Source organism: Drosophila albomicans, chromosome X, assembly GCF_009650485.2.
Source record: "Drosophila albomicans strain 15112-1751.03 chromosome X, ASM965048v2, whole genome shotgun sequence".
NCBI classification, from domain to species: Eukaryota; Metazoa; Arthropoda; class Insecta; order Diptera; family Drosophilidae; genus Drosophila; species Drosophila albomicans.
The window spans coordinates 12651860-12671868 of record NC_047627.2 but is presented as its reverse complement, the minus strand read 5'-3'; the positions used below and the strand labels follow the sequence as shown (position 1 = coordinate 12671868).

General features: G+C 43.5%; 5 protein-coding genes across 7 annotated transcripts in view; 1 reads left to right on the top strand and 4 right to left on the bottom strand.

Moving 5' to 3' along the window:
* The first annotated feature begins 392 nt into the window (after positions 1–392).
* LOC117578054 (flotillin-2) overlaps positions 393–20009 on the top strand; it is a 128620-nt gene continuing 109003 nt past the window's right edge. For 2 of the 3 annotated variants that reach the window (XM_052006411.1, XM_034263218.2), the window contains exon 1: positions 2060–2214. In XM_052006411.1, the coding sequence (XP_051862371.1) occupies positions 2166–2214 (49 nt within the window). In that variant the 5' untranslated portion in view covers positions 2060–2165. Of the gene's footprint in view, positions 471–2059; positions 2215–20009 lie in introns of those variants that run through there. The other variant, XM_034263184.2, reaches the window with a different exon arrangement.
* Positions 2810–5835, bottom strand: LOC117564564 (glucose dehydrogenase [FAD, quinone]-like). Its single transcript, XM_034243400.2, has 2 exons — positions 5691–5835; positions 2810–5637 (listed from the first exon to the last, which is right to left on the bottom strand). Exons 1-2 carry the CDS (start codon positions 5818–5820, stop codon positions 3914–3916), a joined length of 1854 nt encoding a protein of 617 aa, XP_034099291.1. The 5' UTR covers positions 5821–5835; the 3' UTR covers positions 2810–3913.
* LOC117578001 (glucose dehydrogenase [FAD, quinone]) lies at positions 7073–9199 on the bottom strand. The gene is made up of 2 exons (XM_034263102.2): positions 8989–9199; positions 7073–8927 (listed from the first exon to the last, which is right to left on the bottom strand). The coding sequence occupies exons 1-2, from the start codon at positions 9164–9166 to the stop codon at positions 7213–7215; spliced, it is 1893 nt and encodes a 630-aa protein (XP_034118993.1). The 5' UTR covers positions 9167–9199; the 3' UTR covers positions 7073–7212.
* On the bottom strand, positions 13820–16101 carry LOC117578037 (glucose dehydrogenase [FAD, quinone]). The gene has a single exon (XM_034263158.2). The coding sequence runs from the start codon at positions 15872–15874 to the stop codon at positions 14024–14026; it is 1851 nt and encodes a 616-aa protein (XP_034119049.1). The 5' UTR covers positions 15875–16101; the 3' UTR covers positions 13820–14023.
* On the bottom strand, positions 16552–18674 carry LOC117578011 (glucose dehydrogenase [FAD, quinone]-like). The gene has a single exon (XM_034263114.2). The coding sequence runs from the start codon at positions 18625–18627 to the stop codon at positions 16747–16749; it is 1881 nt and encodes a 626-aa protein (XP_034119005.1). The 5' UTR covers positions 18628–18674; the 3' UTR covers positions 16552–16746.

Sequence of the window (20009 nt, the reverse complement as noted above, 5' to 3'; positions counted from 1 at the left end):
TATTTTGTTCTCTTTAGCTTAAGTAATTTAAACAAAGCAATGATTTTTTTTCCGTTTCAACATAGTGCTATTATTTACTCAAACCACATCTTCCGATAATTAAGTTGAGTATTTTAACGTTTCTTAATCGAACTTGAAGTTTCGATGCTACCGCAAGCATAGCTGTGTCGATAATTATACAACCGCCTTGACAAATTATTAAATAATTGTTGAAGTAAAATTTTCGTGTTTTGAAACAACATGTGATTTTTTTTTAGTTCTCGCCTTTTTAATAAATATAAAAATAATTTTAATAAATCAAAATAACACGTATGTATTTATCGATAAATTTCAGAGCTATCCTGAGGATACGAAATTCTTTGGTATTTATTCTAACTTGAGTAAAACGTATTATTGGCAATAAGAATCGGTATATTTTGAAATTCAAGTTGCGACCATACTGAATACCAATTCGATTACGGAGTTCTGCGGTAAAGTGCCGGAATAATTGTCTTTATTGATGAATTTCAATTAATTTATAAATAAGAGCAATTTAGAGCTTGCGATTGTGTGTGTGTGCAACTTGTTGTTACTAGTCACACACTACTGATCGGTTTTTTTTTAAAGAATATTTTTTACTGTTGAGTTTACTGTGTGTGGGTGTTAAATTGAAACTGAATCTCCAAGGTGCCGCAAGTGGATTCGATTCGCGCTCGTCTCATTGCGCGGTTATAATTTCATCTTTCTATTGCCGGTCGTAAATCGAGTGTATAACCCTTAAACGTTTGAAACATACATTAAAACGTAGTGATCATTTGATAAATATTAACTGGAAAAGGATTCAAATAATCGAAAACAGTGTTTAATAAGAATAAGAATTTGGCTGAAAGCAGCAGCAACAACCCCCCAACCAGATTCAAGAGCAACTACGCCACCAGCAACTAGGGGTTAATTTTTTTTCGTGTATTTTTTGTGTGTGTATGTGTGCGTGTACATATGCATATATGTTTTAAGTTTTTATTGTTGCATTTAACTACTGTGATGCCTTTTGTTCTAATCTCTGTTTGCGAACAACAGTAAGAGGAGTACATATCGAAAGTTGCACGCCGATGATGATGAGCTCATGATAAGAAGCAGCGTGTGTTGTTGTTCTTCGTGTTTCTGTGTATTCGGCCAAGCTCACACGCACGAGCGTACTCACACATTCAGATAAACACACGCACACAACCACACAAACACACACACACACACACAAATAACACAGGCACACGACACGCATAGCCAAACCCAAGCACATGCCGCCCATCCTTTCCAATACAATCGACGTCGCGTCGCAGTCGCGTCGCTGCTTTGATGTTTGCGTCATGCTACCGCCATCCGACCCATTCTGGGGGCGCCATTATGCGATATTGCTCTTGTTGTTGTTAGTGCTGTTCTAATTTTATTTAGTTTTGCGTTCTTTGCTCTCTGGTGATTTTTTTCACTTAGCATTTATGTATTTCGATGTGTGGCCTATCAAAGCTTATGTCGAAACTAAATAATTCGAATTATCATGAGACTATTTTTGAGCTTTTTCATATAAGTAAAATAATCTCGATTATTTTTGCCCACATACGCGCTATATAGCATTTATTTATATATATGTATATAAATCTATCTGGGATTTTTTAGTGTATGTACATACATATATGCGGGTAATCAGAATGTGGATAAATTCAAGTGCTTTTTACTACAAAATAACTTTGTGTGTGTTTCGTTCATGCAAATTATTGAATTGAAAACAAGTTGCTGTGGCTGTATTTACTCATGTTGCTGCTTTTATTGTTGTTATTGTTGCTGCCTCCGCCGCCGCCCAAGCGCAAAAGCAAAACGCAGAAAGCTAAAACAAAACAATCGTGCTTGTGAGCAATAAAAAGTGTAGCATACTTTCCGGCAACAAACTGAATGCTTGAGCATAATAAAGTGTAACATACTTTCGAGCGACTACATGAATTGAGGCCAGCTCTTGTAGTTGAAGTGCACTTTATTTGTTCGTTTACTTCATCTTATTTTTTTATTGCATTTTTTTCTTGTGATATAGCTTTATTGTGAACTCACCGCATTTACAGTTTGATCTGTAAGCGTATATTATATTCAAGTAATTAAAAGGAGAACTTCCCCCACTCCCAAGAGAATCGTCTTCCAACATGGGCAACATACACACAACGGGCCCCAATGAGGCGTTAATTGTTTCAGGTGAGTTGCGATTATAGCGTTAAGTGGTCACAAAGACACACATACACGGTCACATACATATATAACTGCATTGTTGACTAATTTCAAATGCAGCAATTAAGGAAAACCAACCGCATTGTTGACAGACGGCAGCTGCCACATTTTCTGTTGCCTACTTTGCGGCGCCCATTTAAAATCCGTCTGTGGTTGGGTCATTATAGTACACTCTGTCAGACTTGGGGTGCATTAGCTAGTATGTTGTGAATGTCGAAGTGTCTCTGATTGATTCATGTAATTGTGCGGCTTTTTTTTATCTCTCACCTGCTCGCAAGTGCCGTGCGAAGTGCCGGCAAAGTCATAAGGTTGTGAAGTCATTGAACCATTAAAGTTTAATGTTTAACTTATTAGGCACTCTAGAACAAAATTATGGTCATTCCCCTACGCAAAGCCGGTTTACCATTTTAAAAATACAATTTTAATGGTAATGCAATTGCCTTATTTAAGTCTTTATTTAGATTATAATTCGGACTTCCAGGTGTGAAAATTGTGTGTTATTGTACTTAATGATGTTGGTGAAACCTGTGTAATGTGGTATTAGCACACACAGCGCTAAAACACAAACATTACTTATAATAACTAGAATATCTATCAATATCTACCCGTCTGTCTATTACTAAAAACCCCTAAGTCATTAAGATTATCAAATTTAAAGACAATTGACGACATGTTTTCAAATTTGATCGTGCCCCGGAAGTTGAAATACCGTATGCCAAACACTCAAGTTTCGATTTGCGCTAATAATTTTGTTGTGATTGTGTAGTAGAATCTTAAGAACGTTGGAAAATTGATGAATTATATATTTTTATTGTAGAGCGAGTTTCCCACAGATGCGTTAATTCTAATTATTACTTTCGTTGATTACTTAAGAGTAAGAAAATATCGGTGCAGTAGATAAAAAAAAAAAGATTTTAATGCTATACTTAATAGTGGTTGTTTTTGCTGTTATCATTACTGTGCAGGAGACACATACGTATGAATATATTCCCTGCTGATGCATATTGAATTTTCAAGCAACAACCAGGCTAACAACAACGACAACAACAAAGCAGCCGCAGCTTTCGCACACTGATAACCACTTGTATGCACACCCCCAAGTTGAAATACCATGTCCCCCACCCCCCTAACCATTCTCTCTTACTCTTGCTGTATTTTTCTCTCTAATTCTCACTCATGCTTCCTACCGCCTGCTGGCCTCCTGCCTTGCTTTGGGGTACAGCCAACAGCATCGCAGTCAAGTTGCCAGTTTCATGTTTTGACTATTTTATGACTGCCGCCGTCAAACCACCCTGTTACATGTACCTCATATTGTTTTTGTTGTTGTCGCTGCTGTAGTTGTTGTTGCTCTTGTTCTTGTTGTTGCTGTTGTTGTTGTTGCTACTGTTTTTGTGCCTAGTCAAAGTTTTTCAACCCTTGTGCTTGGGACTGGGTGAATGCACTCTGTGGCGGCTCAGGCTTAGGTTCAGTCTCAGCCACAAAGCTGGCCAACCCCCAACTTGGCTCCAGGCTCGTCACTCGCCACTCGCCGCTCGCCACTCTCCATTCATCGCTCGCCACTCATCCATTGTCGCCCGTTAGGCGATTTCATTTAATTAACTTGCCCAAGCAAATAACAAGCTTGGCTGCCCATGCCTCCCAAATTTCTTCTCCATTCCATTTGAGCTCAATTCCATTCGCCTCTTATGAGGTCAGCTGCCTTCTCGCCGATCATAAACGCAGCCGCATTAGTGTGGGCGGTGGGTGGCAATGGGATGACACTGGTGTCCACCACGCGAAGTCGTCGCATGCCATGCACCTTCAGCTGGGAACTGACCACAGCTGTGGGGTCAGTGGCGGGTCCCATGCGGCAGGTGGCCACCTGATGATGTAGCGTATAGGACAGGGTTCGGATGGAACAGCGCCAATAATCGTCGGAGGCAAAGCGATGACTCTCGCAACCTGGCACAAGGCGATCAAGAAGACGCGCGCCAATTGCTTGCAGTGCTGGCATCTTGGAGATGCGTATGGACTCCTTGATGCCATCGAGCAGAAACTCGACATCTTCGGGATCCAAGAAATACTTGGGATCGATGATGGGCCAACTGGCGGGATTGGCATCACGCAGCCAGAGGCGGCCCACAGATTTGGGATGAAACTGCATGACGAGCAGCGTGAAATGATCCTGTTGGTTGCGTTCCAGTTGTCTGTAGAGTGTATCATAGATTTCATCCTTGAAGTTGGCGCCTTGCTTAAGGCCTGTACCATCATCGCTGGCCAGACTGCCAGCCACCAAGATAAGTTCAAGGTCTGGCCAATCCTTGGGTAGTTTCGATCGGGGTGACTTCAAGAAAGCCAAGGACTCAACACCGCCAATAGAACTGAGACGTGTGTTAGGATTGCCGGCTAGCAAATAGGTTAATGTCTCTGCAATGGGCACACGCGTGGAATAAATAGTCTGACCCGTGGTGTTTACCACAAAGGTGGGTCCAAAGTGGCACATGTGATCGTAGAGACGTCGTCCCACTGGCAACGCCTGCACCAGGGGCACTCCAATAGCCTTGAGGTTGTCCGCTGGCCCAATGCCCGAAAGCATCAGCAATTGGGGCGAGTTAAAGGCGCCAGCCGAGAGGATTACCTCTCTGCGGGTCTTGAATGTGTACTTTTTGTTCTTGTAAACGAACTCGACACCATAAGCAGATTTGGTGGCACTCTCGATCAGCACACGATTTACCCGGCTGAAGGGAAAGATGTGCAAATTGGAGCGCTGATTGCGTATGGGACGAATATACGCTGAGAATGCGCTGTGTCGACGTCCATTGAGAGTATTGGCCTGCACATAGGAGACGCCCAGTTGCGTTTGACCATTGTAGTCAGTACGCGGATGTCCCGCCTGCACAGACGCATCCACAAAGGCGTGCACCATTTGCGAGCGAAACTTGACATCCTCGACATTAAGTGGTCCACTGTGATTGTGATACGGCGAGTGCTCCAATCCCTGGAGCTGCGCCGATTCACTGCGTAGGAAATAGGGCAAGACTTCGGCATAGCTCCAACCGTGATTGCCACGCTGTGCCCAGGCATCGAAATCATGACGATTGCCCCGATTATAGATCATATAGTTGATGGCACTGGTGCCGCCAAGGACTTTGCCGCGGGGCAACGCGCACTCGTTGTTGTGCATGCCCCAACAGGAGAGTCGCTGTGGCACGGACTTGTAGTTCCAGTTGGATGCGGTTGACTGCAAATATCCGGCCATAACTGGCGTTAAGTGTACGAAATTCTCGACTCCGCCAGCCTCGATGAGGGCCACTCGCCAGTTGGGGTTCTCGGAGAGACGAGCTGCAAGGGCGCAGCCTGCGGCTCCTGCTCCGACAATAATAAAATCATAGCTAGCCTGTTGTTGAGGCACTGCGAACAAAATGTTTTAGGTAGTCCGATGAAGTGCGAAGTCATAAACTAACCGTTAGGATGCAAGACCAAGTTGAGAATATTGGCAGCGCCCAGCTGTTGAAGCTGATCAAACAGTCGAGGACTTGCCAAGCTGCCAAACGACAAGAACAAGAACGTTGTTAGCGGTGCCACGAGATACATTTTAATGAAACGCAGCGAAACGCGATCGACGCTTTATAAGTATGTCTCACAATTAGAACTTGAAGCTTCCAAAAGAATAAAAATGTCAATTACGATTCGGGTTTGAAGCTCTCGGGTGCTGCTTCAGCTTAAGCTTCTGCTCGGACTCGCTTTTGACGGTCGACGTCGGCGGGCTTTAATCATGCTCACTTGTGACTAAAAAGCCATTCGTATTGCGTACATCATTTTTTAAATTTGAAACATTCCACTCGATTAAGACAATTGACGAATTTGTCGACATAAGAAAATTCCGTTTATATAATTCTGATTCATGCATATTTTTGAGAGGTATTTTAAATGCTCGCTTTATGCTTTTCCCCAAAAATGCGGCTAATTAATGTTCGCCTTCATTGTTCAATTTTTAGAATTCTAATCAGGCATCAGGGCATGAAATTTGATTAGTGTCTTGCATTATTATTCTAAAAATACTCAAATTTCAAGTATTATATTCACGTCAGGTAATTTAATTTCGCTTGTTTGTTTTATACGACCAACTACATCCATTATTATTTGCAAAATTCTCAACGCTATAAATAAAATTCAGATATTTAAATTTCCTTTAATTTGTGAATTAGATTGAATAACAATAATAACAATTGTTTATTCAAATGTATTTCGCGGGTTTAAATTTAGTATTGAATTAGAAATAAAACATCTACGTAATAAATTCGTTTAATAATAAAAATTTCAATAAAACCGTTTATAAATAAAAAGTATAAGCAAGTGTTATTTAGAAAAGGTAATTGTATATCTACAAAGCAAAAAAACTAAATCAAATATTTGAATTGCAAATTTCTGAAGCTACAAAAAAGCTGAGTATTGATTTAAATACTCAAAATGCAATAAGTTAGAGCAGAAGATCAAAACTAGGAAATGCCATGCCAATGGAGAAGATATATGAACTTAGGGATCTTATTTATTTTCAAACCAAAGTTGAGCACATTTGAAACAAATTGAATAAGCAAATGCATAAGGTTTTCGAGGGCAAGAGTATTATGGCTGTCAACATACTCGTTATTCGGCAATATTCACACATTTAATTTTTTTTTGGGAGCTAATTAAATTATTCTTCCTCGTAAACTGTTCGCCCCAAGCTACACTTCAACTGAAGTCATCACTGCTGTCTATTGATTTGGCTAACGATTTTCGCTGAAAACCCGTTAGACCCGTTCCCAATTCTCTGAGCTTTCGACTCGCATTTTATTGACCCATTTTATATATTTTCGTATATTGTAGTCAAATGCGTATTTTGTATATATTATATTTATGCATAATAATTAAATATATTTAAATGCAAACAATCCGCTCGGCTTGGCCCAACACAAACTTGTAGCTTGTAGGTCAATTTCGAACTCAGCTCCACTCGCTCCTTATCAGGTCAGCTGCCTTCTCGCCGATCATAAACGCAGCCGCATTAGTGTGGGCGGTGGGTGGCAATGGGATGACACTGGTGTCCACCACGCGAAGTCGTCGCATGCCATGCACCTTCAGCTGGGGACTAACGACAGCTGTGGGGTCAGTGGAGGGTCCCATGCGGCAGGTGGCCACCTGATGATGCAGCGTATAGGACAGGGTTCGGATGGAACAGCGCCAATAATCGTCGGAGGCAAACTTATAACTCTCACAGCCGGGCACTGGCCGATCGAGGAGATGCGTGCCAATTGCTTGTAGGGCTGGCATCTTGGAGATGCGTATGGACTCCTTGATGCCATCTAGTAACTGCTCTACATCCTGTTCGGCCTTGAAGTACTTGGGATCGATGCGTGGCCACTCGAGGGGATTGCGGGTGTGCAGCCAGAGACGACCGACGGATTGTGGCTTAAAGTGCATGATCAGAAAAGAGAAATGATCTTGCTGCCGTCGAGTGAGATCCTCGTACATTTTAGTGTAGATCTCTGGCCTGAAATTGGCGCCACGTGCCAGCGAGGTGCCCTCATCACTGGCCAGGCTGCCGGCCACCTGAATGAGTTCAATGTCCGGCTGAGTGGGTCCCGTCTTTGCCGATGGCACCTTGATGAACGTCAGCGTCTCTACGCCCCCAATGCTTGAGATGAGTGTGTCTGGACGTCCCAGCAGAAAGTCTTTGATACGCGGCGGTGTCAGGCGAGCTGCGAACAGTGCTTGACCCGTGGTGTTTACCACAAAGGTGGGTCCAAAATGGCACATATGATCGTAGAGCATTCGCCCCACTGGCAACGCCTGCACTAAAGGCACCCCAATCGCTTTAAGGTTGTCCGCTGGTCCGATACCCGACAGCATCAGCAACTGGGGCGAATTAAAGGCACCGGCCGAGAGGATGACTTCCTTTCGTGCTCGTATTTTGTACGCAATGCCAGCATGACGCAGCTCCACGCCGTAGGCTGTCTTGGTTGCCTCGTCGATGAGAATGCGCGTAACACGCGCCATGGTCAGAATGTGTAGATTCTTGCGCTGTGCACGCACTGGCTCGATGTAGGCTCGAAAAGCGCTGTGGCGTCGTCCCTTGAGCGTGGTGGCCTGCACATAGGACACGCCCAGCTGGGACTCGCCATTGTAGTCGGTGCGTCGATGTCCCGCCTCCTGAGCGGCTCGCAGATATGCGTGCGCCATTGTGGTGCGGAACTTGACATCCTCGACGCTGAGTGGCCCGGTGTGATTGTGATACGGCGAGTGCTCCAATCCCTGCAGCTGGGCGGATTCACTGCGCAGGAAATAGGGCAAGACTTCGGCATAGCTCCAACCGTGATTGCCACGCTGTGCCCAGGCATCGAAATCGAGTCTGTTACCCCGATTGTAGATCATATAGTTGATGGAACTCGTGCCGCCCAGGACTTTGCCACGGGGCAATGCGCACTCGTTGTTGTGCATGCCCCGACAGGAGAGTCGCTGTGGCACGGACTTGTAGTTCCAGTTGGATGCGGTCAGCTGCAGTGAGGCAGCCATTAGGGGTATGAGATGCATCAGGTTCTCCACGCCGCCTGCTTCAATCAGGTATACCGAATGCTTGGGATTCTCCGAGAGACGGGCGGCCAAAGTGCAGCCAGCTGCTCCGGCGCCAACCACAATGAAATCATAGTTGGACTGCGGCACTGTCGAAGGGGATAAAGACTGCTAGAGAATGATAGATTAAGGTTTGCTTTGTTTACTCACAATCTGTGTAGAGCGGCAGATTGACCAGATTTCCTACGCCTAGCTGTCGCAATTGTTCCGCTGTGAATGGTGCTCTTCCTGGCAATGCATTTGATCTAGCTGCGGTTGCCAATGTTGCTGCCGTCAAGGCCAAGGCCAAGAGCAGTGGCAAGCTGCTGAGCTGCTGCTGTCTGCACATCTTTTTGCATGAACCGTTCGTTAGGCTTTATCTCGGGAGACTGTGGCGCTTACATTTGGCTTCTGTACCATTTCAGTGTGTATGCCAACTGCGCACAGTGGAACCATTGTTATTAATACTGTAGATTTTGTCAACAATGAATTGGTTTTGTTTTTATTATTATTTACTGATCGAATGTGGTGTTTCATAAATGTATTTAGTCAGCGCTATTCGAACCTAAAGTTAAGTCAGTAATTTTTAACTATTCAAGTAAATAAAATATATATATATTGATAACCTCCCTCATTTACCATATAAAATTATTTTATGAAATTATTAACTTGCTGTGAGTAATTGTTGTATTTAAAATAAACTTCAACTTAAAGTTCCCCCTTATTTGATCATCTTGGTACCACTATGATGCAAATGAATTCACGATTGCTTATACAAAATGTGTCAACAACATATTTATCGGTGCAAGCTCAACTGGTTTATTTCGTATTCATATAAAGATGTCTTGCAATATTAATTTAGCCCTCATTAATGTATCGAACGATTCATCGCTTGTAACGGCATTTAATGCGACGATTTCAATAGCATTTGCTTCACTGTTCAGAGAGTGCGAGACTTGGCTTCTGGTGCTAAGCTGATCTTTATTTTATTTTGGGTTCAACACATTTTATTACCAACGCTGCCTATTAGCGCTTTCTATCTGACGTTGGCTTTGGCTTTGGCTTTGGCTATGACTCTGGCCTTAACTTTGGCTCTGGCTTATCTATGCTGAAACCCCACGTTTCGTCTTTCCCCCCCGCCCGTCGTTTATTTGGCTTGAGTTAGCGCTTAGCGTCAGGCGATTGGCATTTTGATGGCTTCTCTTGAGGTTTTTTGCCCAGATTTTCATCCAGTTTTTTTGAGAGGCTGTACTGATGATCATTCTGGTTCTGTTCGGTTTACGATGTGGCTGGCCTCTTCTTCGTCTTCTTCTTCTTCTTTAGCGGAAACAATAAACTACAAACACTTGTAGGCAATTGCAAAAAACTGGCCACTTTTTCATTGACTTTGACTCCAACTTCAACTCTGACTTTGAGTTTGGCTCTGGCTCTTGCTCTGGTTGTGTCTGTGGCTCTTGCCAAGAGGGGTTCGTCAGCTGGCAACCCTCGGAGCCACCCCATTAAGCAGTCGCATTTTATTATTATTTTTGTTTTTCGTTTTTTTTTGCTTTTTGTTATGTATCGTTGCGTTTTGTTTCCCATGACAGAGTTGAAAGAAAACATAATTACGAGCAGAGCCGCACATGAAAAAAAAACCAAACAAAGCTAAGCCTATCGGAGGAGTGTCGACGTTTTAATACTCTCATTTATGACAGACTAATAATCACTGCATAAAGTATAAATCTATTCATTTATATTGTTTAAAGTGCTTTCTGTTTTTAATACAATAAAAGATAGAGCAATATACACCTATTATTGTTGTACGCAGATCAAGTTTGTCTTGGATTTTTATCACGTTCACTTCCGCCCCCGCGAATGGAAAAAAATATAATCAAGCAAACAACAATTTCCAGCGATTTTTTGTACATATACATAATCGTTATGATTCCTGACTTTGCTTGTGATCAGATCAAAATCATAGAAGTTGTTTAACAATTTTTTTTGTTTGGCAAAAAACGGCGGCTGCAGCTGGGTTTTAGTTGACAATCTGGTATATTTTAAATGTAATACTTAATTGATATACAAAATATATACTTTGATATATTTTTAGTATTTTGTGATATATTAATTCAATATTTTACTTCCGCTCTGTTTTGCTTTTATTTACAATGGGTTACTTACTTGTTTGGATGCAACACTATATCGATATATTTTAGTATTTTTTCTGTATATTAGTTTGGTATCTCAGAGTCGAGCCAACTCGACTTTAACTTTTTTATTGGCTAACTAAAAGGGTGAACACAAAAGAAAAAGTTCCTCGGAGTCTAAATAAGTCATCATACCCATGGCAAGTGTATACAAAATAAAACTGGAACGCATCGTGCGCAATCAGTGGAGATTAAACGGCTTTAGACAGCCAGCCTACCATCCAGCCATCTAGCCACCCTTAGCATCCTCCCTCCCCAGCCTCAGTCTCAAACTCAGTCCCACTCCAAGTGGTTCCCACAGGGTTGTCGACGTTGCCAACGCAGCAGTCAATGGCAGATTTGGTTAGCTGCAATGCAGCGGACACAAACAACCACCATCTCTCAGTCCACAGCCCAGAGGTAACACATCCCCCAGTGGCATATTGAAAATAAGTATGCAATTGCATCTCATGCCACGTCATGTCCTGGACATGCCACTTGCAAATCTGGCAACTGACAATTTTTGGGGGGTCCCATCTTTTTTTTTTTTTTTTTTTTGATCCTACTCTCATAGCAACGCCTTCCGCCTGTCTGACTGTCCGTCCATTTGTCCATTCACCTGTCCGGGATCCGCCTCCTCAATGGCCTCATGAATATTTGATGGTTTTGTAATGAAAATGCAAGCCGTTGTCTGCAACAAAATGTTAGCGGGTGTGAGTATGGAGACTACAAAGTAACCACTGATGAAATTCATCGTCAAACTTTGCCTTTGCCTGCTGGTGGAGGAGTTCAAGTCTGCGACAAGTTGTGGGACTGCCGATGGGGTAACAAACAGTCAATCCAATCATGTTCAGCTTTAATCAAATTATGATGGAATTCAATCAAATTTGATGACATTGACGCTGAAGGGAAATTGAGCAAAACAAGTTGATAAGCAGCGCATTAAAGCTGGAGCTAACGACTTCATTCGATTATGTTTTTAAAGCTGGGAGCATATGATAATAGTAAATGAAAATCTGATGATTTTCGAGAATTTAAAAGGCAGAACGTGCAAATCTGGTAGAATGTTAAACATTTCAAAGTTGTGGGTATTTTGAAGTCTTCTAGAATCCAATAAACTTGCACATCTGGTTGTATCACTCTCAAAATTAGTTAGCTTTTTAGACAGCCGAAAAAGCTTCACTGCGATCAGAGCTTCGAATTAATTTGTAAGCTCTGCCAAAAGTATGCAATGCACCTGCTGCTAGAATTCATTTTAAAGCGCGAAAGCTTAGTGAGTTGTGTAGTGTTAACAGAATAAGAAAGTATTAAATAAATGACAAGCTGACCTTCAGCATTTATTAGTTAATCCAGCCAATTATGATAAGGTCTTTAAGAGTAAAAGCAGAGCTTTAAGCTTCATTGTGTCAACAAAGTGGAACTAATGCTAATGCATAATTTTGAGCGCTGCTTAGGAAATGATTCGAGTTGATGAATGATTGGGCAATTTAATGGATTAACTAACACACACACAAACTCACATTGTGGAACTTCAGTTGATTGGCCAAATCAAGGCGAAGTCAGAGTCAGAATCTACGACTGCGGCATTAAAGTGTTTGAGAAGTAAGCAAGCAAGCAAGCAAGAAAAAAGAGTCAAAAACATTAACACAAATGTGCAACCATTACTTGTGTACGTATAGCTAGAATCTCAGCAATCAAATTGGATGAAAACATTGGGTCAACTGTTGAACGACTAGCAGATACCCTCGGTAAATGATTTTATCATTTCAAATGATATAGAAGTTCAAGTTTCTTTTCGTCTTTAACTCTTGTCGGTCATGGGGCAAAACTTTATTGCGGGGTGTTTCATGTGAAGCCAAAGCATTTTGAATGGCGTTCCGAAATCATTTCCGCAACAATAAAAGTCAAGACATAGCAGTTAATAAATCAAAATAGTCGCCGTTTGAATTGGGCGAAATCTCAGACTTCATGGCTTTCAATTTGATGATGATGTTGTTAACATTTTGTTATTGTCCGTTGTCAGTTGTCAGTTGCCAGTTGATTAGCATGAAAATTGGCAACAATAAAAAAAGGCTAAAAAAAAGCTGAAATCAAACTAGGCGAGAAGAGACGAGACATAAAAAAAAAACAATGAGAACAAATGACAAAAGCTTAAGTTACAAATACAGACACATACGAATACGTGTACAGAAACCGCGTTACTAAAAATGAAAACAGATACAAGAGTAAGAAAAAAAAAGACGGCGCGAAATCAAATCAAATGAAATGGAATTCAATGTCAATGTCAAAGCCGGTTGTTTGTTGAGCGGCTTAACTGCATTCTGGATTGTACAAAAAGAGTGAAGTATGATATACGATATGAGCTGATATTATGTATTGATTGACAATGTTAAGTCTACTTTTAATTTCACTACAAAAAAAAAACCGAAAACCCTGAGATAATTTCATTTAAAATGCGGTTGCACTGGGAACCGAGTTAAGCTGCAATCAAAAATTCAATGTGATATATTAGATCATAGATCAAGCGTTAAATAAATGTCGCACATTTCACGTCTGCCTAGCAATAGTTAACATTGACATTAAGGTTCGAGTAATTCTCGAATTTAAATGTTGAGATTTTAAAGTGAACTCTCTCTCCCCTATTAACTTAACTCTTCCCGACATTAACTTGAACTGTAATTGCTGCTGTTTGTGTTGGTCGTATAGCTGCAATACCTGAATTGTTATCACACAATCTTAACTTGTTATATTTCGGGTTTTTTCTGTCGTTTCTGTTTTGCATTCATTTTAAATAAAATGCTTTTAAATAAATGCTTCTTTGTTATCTAAATAATTCATATTTTATTTAATACTTAAGAGCTATGCTTAAATTAGAATCAGTTCATTAGATTATTATACAAAAGCGTGGATAGTTTTGAATGCTGTTGGCAAGATTATAAAAACACAGCCCCGTTCACTGAGATGGAATAGAATGAAACAGCTAAGCGGAACTCAAAAGACCTGATGTGAAATCTAACCCAAAATGGGGGACTTGTCGATCTTCAGTTGATAAAGCCATGGTCCTGTTTGATCATATCGGCAGCCTTCTCGGCTATCATGAAGACGGGTCCATTGGGATGACCGGACATAATCTCGGGCATTATGCTGGCATCGGCCACACGCAGATTCCGAATACCATGGACACGTAGACGAGCATCGACGACAGCGGCACGATCCGATTTGGGTCCCATTTTCGCAGTGCCCGAGTAGTGGTAAATGGTGAAGGTAAAGTGACGGACGTAGCAGGCCCAGTAGGCCCAGCTCTTGTATGGATGCTGCTTGCAGGTGGGAATCTTGCGCTCCCAGAGTTTGCCATTGATGGCTTTCATGCCGCGCTGCTCCATCAGACTGATGGCCTTGAGAAGGCCACGCACCGAGATATCCACGTCATAGGGATGCGAAAAGTAGTTGGCATATATCAGGGGATACTTGAAGGGATCCGTGCTCTTCAGCATAATGCGACCACGGCTCTTGGGGCGCAAAATCATAGGGAAGATCATGAAGGCGTCCAGTGACTTGTCTTCGATCTCAGCAAACACCGAATCATAGATGGATTTCTTGAGACCAAAGGCACGAGAAATTGCCGGATTGGAGGACATGGATCCACCCACCAAAAACAGCTCAATGTCCGGCCAGCCATCGGCATCGCGCTCATGATCCAGATCCCAGAATGCAATCGCCTCACAGCCGCCAGGTGAACCGTAAGGTCCCTCTCTGCGATTGAAGCGCGTCAGCCACGTGGGATCGGCAAAGTCCTCGAACTTCAGTGATGTTGAATTCGTGGTGAAAGTCACAGCTGGCGCCGTATGATCCTGCAGATTGTAGCCCACCGCCAGATCCACAATTGGCTTGATGCCCACCTCACGTAGATGCTTGGCAGGTCCCACGCCCGACAACATCAGCAATTGGGGTGTATTGATGGCGCCCGCCGAGACAATGACTTCCTTTCTGGCCAGCACCTTCTGCATGCGTCCATCGGCCTGCACCATGATACCGTAGGCAGTCTTGGTCTGGGGATCGATAAGTACACGGGTGACGAGCGCATTCTTCTTCACGTGCAGATTGGTGCGTTTGCCCTTGATGGGATAGAGATAGGCGCGGTTGGAGCTCCAGCGTGTCGAATTGTGGGTGGTTGTGTGCAGAAAGGCGACGCCGTTTTGAATACGTCCATTGTAATCGCGATACTTGAGACCGTCCTGTTGAGCGGCATCGATGAAAGCTTCGGCGATCTTTGAGCGCCAGTTGATGTAGCCAATTTTGACGGGACCATCGCGACCGACCATATCCTCCTCGGCATCGGGGACAGTGCTGCCTTCGTATTTCTTAAAGTACGGCAGCACCTCCTTCCAGCTCCAGCCGGGATTGCCCAGCTCGGCCCAGCGATCGTAGTCGCGACGATTGCCTCGGGTGTACATCATGTAGTTGAGCACCGAGCTGCCACCCATGACCTTGCCACGCGGCCAGTTGCAACGATTGTTGTTCATCGCCAGGCAGGCATGATCCGAGGGTTGAGTGCGGTATTTCCAATTCATTTCGCCCAGCTGCAGAAAATGCGCCACAATTGGCACGTCCATAATGAGACGCTCGGGTCCGCCGGCCTCGAGTAGCAGCACCTTCCAGTTGGGGTTCTCGGAGAGACGGGCGGCTAAGGCGCAGCCAGCGGTGCCGGCGCCAACGACAATGAAATCGTATTCACTCTCCATTTGCCTGGTGTTGTCATAGTTCTCCAGATCGACTTCCGTTTGACCGCGTCGCAGAAAATTGATAGTCTCAAGTAGCACGTTGCTCTCCTGGCCGGCGACCAGAGCCAAGCAGCCGGCAATCAACAGACACAGATTCCATTTGCTAGTCATGCTAGTCGGCACTTTTTAACACTTTACGAATAACAAAAAAAGAACAAGCAAACAAAAAAAAAAAAAAAATAAGAAAAAAACCGAAAAACACACGCGATAGATAGATCGAATGGGGATCGCGAATGCGTGGCCCGAGCCGTTGGATTGTTGTTGTCTTATATTGCTGTTGTCGTTGTCGTTGTTCTCGTGGTGTTGCCCAATCGGACTCGTAACTAGTAATGCTGACAATCGCTCTAGCCAAGTTCAATTTAATATTAAATATAAGCGCCGATCCGCCGTACGGTAAGTCGGCGTTTTGCCGAATACTTTTGCGAATCTTTTTTGGTCGGGCCGTATGCTGTTCGTATAGCCAAACGATCGACGACGATCGTCGTTTAATGTTGCTGTTGCTGTGTTAACGATCTAGCTGGCAAGAATCTTCAGCGCAAGAAAACAACTTTAGCAACAGTCAAACGGCAGCTGGGCCTGACTATGGACACGTTCACATAAAAATTGAAAGCCAGCCAAGTTGGTTCGTTGTGTCTCTGACATTGACTTGAGCTGCTCTCTGATCGTTCACACGATCGCAACTCGAGCACTGACCAAATTGCGGAAGCAATGCAGCTTGCAGGCCCCCCTTTTTAGTTAAAGGGCTAGAGGTCCACAGTCCAACGTCGATCACTTAACGATCATCATCCATCGATCAATCGATCAGTCGAAACACGCGCACAATTCATTTTTATTAGCAACAATATGTCAACCCACAACAAAAAGGGAGGGATAATATAAAAACAACAGAGTTGAGACAAGATCACTTGATATCAATCTTGGGTATTGAAATCGAAATTGAAGTTGAAGTTCACGTTCTTGTGGTTACTTTATTCACTGTTCGCTCAGCTGTTGTAGTTGTGGTCTTGTTTGATCATATCGGCCGCCTTCTCGGCTATCAAATATACCGGTCCATTGGGATGGCCAGCAATCAAATAGGGCATAATGCTGGCATCCACCACACGCAGCTGGCCAATGCCATGGACACGCAATCGAGCATCCACCACAGCACTGGGATCAGAGCGTGGTCCCATTTTAGCAGTGCCCGAATAGTGATAGATGGTTAGAGTAAAGTGTCGGGCATAACACTCCCAAAACTTATCGCTGAGCCACTTGTGTCGACGACACGCTGGGGGCTGTTTGTCCAACAACCGTGCGTTGATGGCTCGAAAAGCGGGCATCTCGCTGAGGTGGTTGCACTGCTTGAGGCCTCGAATTGTGATATTGAGATCGTAGGGATCGTGAAAGTAATTGGGATAGATCAGGGGATGCTGTTGGGGATTGCGACTCTGCAGCTTGATGCGTCCGCGACTCCTCGCACGCAGTATCATGGGGAACACCATGAATGCGTTGCCATTGCGGCGCTCCAGCTCCCCAAACATGGTCTCATAGATGCTTGGCTTGAGGCCGAAGGCCAAGGGCAGCGCCGGATTTAATTGCAAACTGTTGATACAGGCAAATATCTCCATGTCGGGCCATCCCCGCTGACGCTCTGCCTTGTCCAAGGCATAAAACGAAATTGCCTCTACGCCACCAGGTATCAAGATGGGACCTCGTCCCCGAAGGAAATTGCCTATGGCATCGGTGTTGAGCAAATCGTTCAGCGCCAGCGTTGTTGTGTTCGTTGTGAATGTCACAGCTGGCGCCGTATGATCCTGCAGATTGTAGCCCACCGCCAGATCTGCCAGAGGTTTGATGCCCATCTTGCGTAGATGCTTGGCAGGTCCCACGCCCGACAACATCAGCAATTGCGGTGTATTAATGGCGCCCGCCGAGACGATGACTTCCTTTCTGGCCAGCACCTTCTGCATGCGTCCATTGGCCAGCAGCATTACGCCGTAGGCGTTCCTGCTCTGTGGATCGATGAGCACTCGGGTGACTAGTGATTTCTTTTTGATGTGCAGATTGGTGCGTTTGCCCTTGATGGGATAGAGATAGGCGCGATTGGAGCTCCAGCGTGTATCGTTCGCTATATTCGCCTGCAGATAGGAGACACGCAGTTGGGACTCACCGTTGTAGTCGCCACGTGGCAAACCCGCCTGCTCGGATGCTCGGACAAACGCATCGGCAACGCGAGTCGGATCTGTGTTATATGAGATCTTCACCGGTCCCCGGACACCGGGATGTGAGTGTCCGGTGTCGGCATCGGGGACAAGAGAGCCTTCGTATTTGCGAAAGTACGGCAACAGCTCCTCGTAGCTCCAGCCGGGATTGCCGAGCGCAGCCCAGCGATCGTAGTCGAGGCGATTACCTCGGGTGTACATCATGTAGTTGAGCACCGAGCTGCCACCCATGACCTTGCCACGCGGCCAGTTGCAGCGATTGTCTTTCATGGCCAGGCAATAGCTGGACGAGGGCTCTGTGCGATACTTCCAATTCATTTCGCCCAGTTGCAACAAGTGTGCTGCTATCGGGATATCCATAACGTAGCTTTCGCTGTCGCCAGCCTCGAGTAGCAGCACCTTCCAATTGGGATTCTCGGATAGACGGGCAGCCAGAGCACAGCCAGCGGTGCCGGCGCCGACGACAATGAAATCGTATTCAGGCAGCAGCTGATTGCGTTCATCGAGCGACTCCAGATCCATTTGGTGTTGACCACGTCGCAGAAACTCGATTATATCGCCCAGCACATTCCCGTTGAGACTCTGTGCCACAGCCGTGTCGATGAGGCAGCAATGCGTCAACGCAGTGAGGAATACTAATCGCGATGTTATTGACATTCCCATAGAGTCAGCCAGACAGCTCTGGCAACGTAGCTCAACTGAATAGCCGGGCTACCCGACCTTACATCTTTATTGCAAAACAGGTGGGGAAGCAATGCTCGAATGCACTTGACTCTGCGATACCCGATACTCGATTCAATACATGTAAAAGGATCATTAGTTATACAGAAAGACAATCTATGTTAATTGATAAGTGATTTTCTAAAAAATGCATTTATTTGAGCATATAATAGATTTAGAATTTCAAAAATGTAGAAATACATACAATATTCCAAGTTCTACGCTATTGCTACCGGGTATACAAAAATAAGAGAATAATATACGGTAATAATAATAACTCACTGACCAACAAACAATCGTAGTAATCGTTGCGAAAGTACTGTCATTACTAAACGGGAACTATAATTAATGGATTAAATTGAAATTGCTTGAAGTGTAAATTCAATGCATAGGTTAATGATTATTGTCCATTGATCGTGTTAAACAATGTTTCGGACAAAGCAGTCCATAGTAATTTCCATATCTGTAGAGTTTAGCCTAACTATTTATATCACATTTTCAACCCAAACAAATAATCTGATAACAATTTGATGAGATTCAAAAGCCATAAGCAAATAGGCACATTTTTTATTTCTAATTTTAATGTCTTTACTTAAAGCCAAAGTGCTGAGAACCATTGTTATTTAATGGTAATATTGTAATTATATTTTATAGCGCAAGATAACTGCATAATTGCAAAGAAAATACTTAAATTGCTTTTATGTGTTGCTCGTTGTTAAATAAAATATTGACTGCGCGATTAGATCAATGCAACTTATTCAAGCCAGTACGCAACATTAAGTATTAACATATTCAAATGAATTGATCACAATCATACAAACTTTCTTTTAATAATTTAGAACATTGCTTAGAAAAGTTGTTATAGTAGATTTAATTGATCTATACAAAGTATGTTATAACAAGAATGCCATTAAAAATTCTTGGTTTTAATGGATCACATTCATATAAAGTTGCTGAGCTGAGCTGAGTTGATTGTGTGATGGCTTTGCGCATCAGTTTTATCGTGTGTCGTCTTACGAAAGGGCGTTGAAGGTCCTCAGTTTTGTGTGTTAGATTGTTTGTAAATTTTATAATCATTTCCGTTCGCATGGGAATTACAAAAGCCACAGCAAGCGTCGACAACTGTAATCGTCATCGTACTAAGAATTTGGGCGGCAACTCAACTCTTAACTCAACTGAAAACTCAGCGAGTCACTCAACCGTAGCCGCCTGCCTGACATACTAAACATACACAGAGGTTCTTCAACTTTAATGTTTTAAAATATCTTTTTAGTTGCATTGGCAGCAACCTGTGGGCTGTGTTGTTGGCAGCCTCAAAAGGTGCT